This window comes from Ascaphus truei, chromosome 6, assembly GCF_040206685.1.
Source record: "Ascaphus truei isolate aAscTru1 chromosome 6, aAscTru1.hap1, whole genome shotgun sequence".
Taxonomy (NCBI): Eukaryota; Metazoa; Chordata; class Amphibia; order Anura; family Ascaphidae; genus Ascaphus; species Ascaphus truei.
The window spans coordinates 97,386,851-97,391,507 of record NC_134488.1 but is presented as its reverse complement, the minus strand read 5'-3'; the positions used below and the strand labels follow the sequence as shown (position 1 = coordinate 97,391,507).

The 4,657-nt window shown below is 39.4% G+C and overlaps 1 protein-coding gene across 2 annotated transcripts; it reads right to left on the bottom strand.

Moving 5' to 3' along the window:
* Positions 1–394: 394 nt before the first annotated feature.
* UBE2S (ubiquitin conjugating enzyme E2 S) lies at positions 395–4,657 on the bottom strand. Of its 2 annotated transcripts, XM_075605291.1 has the most exons (5): positions 4,306–4,657; positions 2,501–2,549; positions 2,168–2,315; positions 1,184–1,374; positions 395–932 (listed from the first exon to the last, which is right to left on the bottom strand). In XM_075605291.1, the coding sequence occupies exons 2-5, from the start codon at positions 2,528–2,530 to the stop codon at positions 639–641; spliced, it is 663 nt and encodes a 220-aa protein (XP_075461406.1). In that variant the 5' UTR covers positions 2,531–2,549; positions 4,306–4,657; the 3' UTR covers positions 395–638. The 2 variants fall into 2 exon arrangements, with proteins under 2 accessions (XP_075461406.1, XP_075461408.1); XM_075605293.1 differs by lacking the exon at positions 2,501–2,549.

The following is a 4,657-nucleotide window of genomic DNA, read 5'->3' as shown; positions in this document are numbered from 1 at the left end:
ATGCAAACCAATTCTTTCTACTCTACATGCCAGTTTGAGTTGTCACAGGCTCAAAATCATAGCAGGAACCTCCAATATTGTACTACAGTGTCATTTTACTCCCATTATGTACATGGTTCCAAACAATGATCTAGTCAGGATTGCCTTCTATAAACAGGATTCCAAAGTGCAGGGAAACAGTTTCAGGCGATGAGAATCCTGCTTGTGCAGCCAACACAAGACAAAAAAATGTCGTCCATATGGGACCTGAAACGGTGTATTCCCACGGTTCTTGGCCGTCACATTATGAACTTGCGTGTAGACCTCTACACTTTGTATCTGTTTTACAGGAGACCTGCACTTTGAAGAAATGTTTCTATAAACATGCACACTAAATGAAAGTACAAGCCAAGGGAATCTTAAGAAAAGGTATTTTAATAGATTTATAATTTAAATAACTTAGATTGGAAAAAAAACTATAACAAAAGCAGGCATTTAAAAAACAAAACAAAGTGGGGGAAAAGGATATGGATTTTTATTGACTCCCCAAACTCTCCTCTTCGGTCCCTCCCACCCTGTCTCAAAGTTCACACACAAGTTCCTTTCATGATTTGATGCTAAAACCTCCCCTGCCCCTTGGGTAATGTTTATACTTTGCCTTAGAGCCTTCTTAAGGCTCTCTTTTTGTCAGTCTTCTTTTTCGATGCCAGCTTCTTGTCCCTATCTCCAGCATGTTTCTTGGCCATGGGTCCATCACCATTGGCCACTGTGGCTGATGCAGAGGAGCAGGGGTCGGTTGGATCCTTGCCTTTAAGGTTGGAAGCCTGGGCGTGGATTTCAGTCATGAGTTTTGCACGGGAAGCGTACTCTTCATAGTTCTCCAGCAAGAGGCGTCCAGCCTCCTCGTTCAGTGCAGACTCTGGATTCGGGTGAATCAACAAACACTTTATTGTCTTAAGGGGGAAAAAAATATTCATGTTAGTGAAAAAAAACAAAAACAAACAAACAAACAAAAAGACTCCTGAATTCAGGTGCAGCTTCTCAGGTGTGAAATTGAGTTAAGTTTTATGAAAAAGAGCAATGGCTTAACATTACCGCATTTTCACCAACTAGAAATAAATGGGAGAACCAGATCTGTCCAAATACTCTTCAAAAGTCTTGCATGTGTTTAAATAGAAAGATAAGAGCAATCATTCATACTCACCAGCAGAACATGCCTAATGCCTAGCTCAGCCTTCCAATCTTTTTTTAATACATTGACACAGATCTCTCCATTGGTACCAACATTTGGGTGAAATATCTTTGTGAGGAAGTATCCTTTTGGTGGAGATGCCGGAAAATCCTTTCCTAAAATTAACTTCATTCTGAAAATTCCTCCAGTATACGGGGTGCCTTCTGTCGGGGATAGAAAAAGTTTAGTAAAAATGCTTTCATAAGAATGCTAAAAATATTTATGACATTACTGAGAAACTATTGTGCAGAACAGGTAAAGGAAACCAGCTACAGCTGGGGAAAAAGTACTCTGGGTTAACTATTTTCTATTGTACAATGTTGAAAGGATGTCTGCCCTCAGGAGTCTACAGTGAAAGACAGCCATAAGTCTGATTAAACTTTAAACCTCAATTTATAAAATAAATAAGACCTGTTTTGGTGTGCACTATTGGATAAATGCGGGAATGCTACATTCATCTTGAATGCAGAACAGACTGCATAAAAAATAAAAACGTTAATTACAGGATTGATGGATGGATCTCTAGAGCTCAACTGCATTAATTTCAGCCCCAGGGAACCCCTGCTGCCAGAAATACTTACCTCTGTAGCGGTGCCGGTATCCCATTAAAGTTAAAAATGTCCAAGTCACACTGGCCAGTAGGAAGCCGCAACTGATCATGTCACGGCTTTCTATTGTCAGCCTGCCTTGTGACATTTAAAGCCACCATTATATTATGTTAGGCACATAACTGCCTGAAAATACTGGCACCGCTACAGAGGTGAGCATCTCTGGGCGCAGGGGGTCCCAAGAGCTGAAATTAAAAGTTTAGTTCCAGAGACCATTTGCTTCAAACTTGGAATTGAAAAAAATAAAGAAAATGCAATGCAGCAGGTAATTCTGCTTTCAAATGTATTGTCAACCAATCACACAAACTAAATCTACAGCCACAAACAGTAGGTAGTTTCTTATCCCAACCTGGTCCTTCTATGCTAACTTGCACATCTGTTATATCCTCTTCATTCGGGAAGATCTTTATTCCCTCTGGAGGGTCAGATGTCAGAGTGGAGACCTCTTTGTATACCTGACGAATTACGTGTGGTGGCAAGTTCTCAACGTTTGAATTCTGTTAAGGAAAGACAAAGAAAGTTAGTTAAAAGATTGAAATCAAGTTTCCTATAAAACCAAAATAACAAAACAGTTGACGAAGTTTCTGAATGACTTTGTACTGTATTTTCATTGGTGCGGGTAGGGATAAAACTTAGGGAGAAAGTGTGCCACCACAGACCATTCATTACACACGCAAAGTACCTGTCCCAGGAATCTACAGGAGGGCTTCATGGTGTACAGTTCCTTATTTCTGCAATAAATTGACATAGAAAAACTAATCTGATGGTTCTTATGTAATAGAAGTTCAAATGTTTGCATAACTTTTAGGATGTGTGCATAAACCAATGGAAGTAGTTTCTCAAACAATTATACATTTATTGTTTAACATTAATGGGCAGCACAAAAGTAAAATGAATGCGTGCAATCTAATGAAAATTAAGTATTTTTTGCATGATGGTTTATGAAGTTATGGTGTCATCTAAAGAATTGTATCCAATTAAACATTTCAGCTTGTTCATCAGTTGGTCTCACTTAATCAATACTGATATTAGGTCTGTCATTATGTAAACATTAACATGTGCTATGAAACATTTAGCTGTTGTAAGTGGCTATACAATAAATAAGGTACAGTAAGGTATTTACACAACATCCCACTAAAGGGGCTATTTACTCCACCTCAAGGTTATTAAATTATACTAAATAAAATGTATATTACAAAAATGACAGCATGGTACATACTTTTTGACATGTATTCATATCCTGACAACTAGTCCGTTGCTAAAGAAAAATTTGCAATATAAATAAACACTATGTAAAGTACACTTCTAAGGCTTTTCCCACTATTCTACTCCTAGCCAGGTATTTCTGTGCATCAAGCACACAAAGTGTAATACTAAATGTATTTTATTGGAGATCTCAGATCCGTGTGTTTTTCCCCCTGATACGACATTCTCATCATTGCATTTATTTGAACCCAATTAATTTTATTATAGCCTCAGTAACATGTGGCTTCCCTCATTAAAACCACTGCCACCAGATTGTGGGTATCCAACCAGTTTACCTGCACTGTCTTGCGGGACAGTGGCACAATACACCTGCTGTGGGGCACTGGGTGCCATGCACTGCTTAATTTAGCTTCTATGTAATTAAATTCCGCTTTACATGTTCACAGACAAGTGGAAATAACTGATTGGCCCATCTTAACGTAGGAATACAAGATTTTTAAATAAACGGTACATAAAGTTACAAATAACTACTTAGAATGGCCACCCAACAATTAAGTTGCCTTAATATGCATGTTTTTCTTTTGCAGATTGTACACATTAAGGTTTTTTGTTTTTTTACAACTGCTTTATAATCAGTCACTTAGTGCACATCTCAGAAACAGGCCTTTAGAGTTCAAATCATTTCACACACTAAACTCCAAGTATCAACTAATTTGCATATTTGCCAAAATGGCCAACATTTGCTCCACAGCTTCCTGGATCCTCTAACCAAGTTTAGAGGATAATCACATTACAACATTATAATTGATGTCTTCGGCTGACATATACCTTACTTTTATCTACAGTAAATAGATTTTATTTTTCTGTACATATATTTACGTTTGAACCAAATCTCATACTATTTTATGGCAAGTAAACCTAAATAGCATCAAAAACCTACGAAATAATCTAGAATCGAAATCATCCAACCATTGGTAGTGTAAAGCTAAACGTCACCACTTGTACCAGTGAGCTTGTTCATACTGAATGTAACCCCAACCTGATGAGGGGGGGCCAGGAAAGAACACAGCCACTGGCGCTACCTATATACAGGAAGCAGCTGGGGGGAGCAACGAGGAGCTCAAGGGAAGGGTAGTACCAATGTAAACACACGTAAGCGTTACTGCGAATACATGGATAGTACATCCCACACATAACAAGGAGCATACACATTAAATACAGGCAAGGCCCATTCGCAGACATCTTTATTAAAGCCAACAAGGGCAGCCTGGGCATACTCACCATGCCTTTTATAGGTTACTTTTTGGCAGAGAGGAGAGTGGTTCTACAGGAAGGAGAATGTTTCTGGTTCCTTTGTGCTTATTTATCATTTAAATAAATAAAAAAAAAAAAGGGGGGGAGGCCTAGTCGTGTCTGTGCTAATAAAAAATAAAAGGATGTGACGTTGTTGGGCTGCACGGAGGTTCGGGCCTGATTCTGTTGACAAGTCTTTCGTTTCTTTCCCCTTTCAACGGCCCCCTCCCCTCTGGCCGCCCGCCCGCACTCTCGCTCGCTCGCTTTTCCCCCCACACCAACGACTCCGTCCCGTCCGTACGCTTCCCCTGCACTAACCCGCTACGGCCCCACCAACACC

Coding starts and splice junctions, on each gene's coding strand:
- UBE2S (XM_075605291.1), bottom strand. CDS start 2,530: ATGAAGCCCTCCTGTAGATTCCTGGGACAG. Junction 2,316..2,500: donor CCTGTAGATTCCTGGGACAG/GTACTTTGCGTG, acceptor TTTCCTTAACAG/AATTCAAACGTTGAGAACTT. Junction 933..1,183: donor GCATTAGGCATGTTCTGCTG/GTGAGTATGAAT, acceptor TTCCCCCTTAAG/ACAATAAAGTGTTTGTTGAT.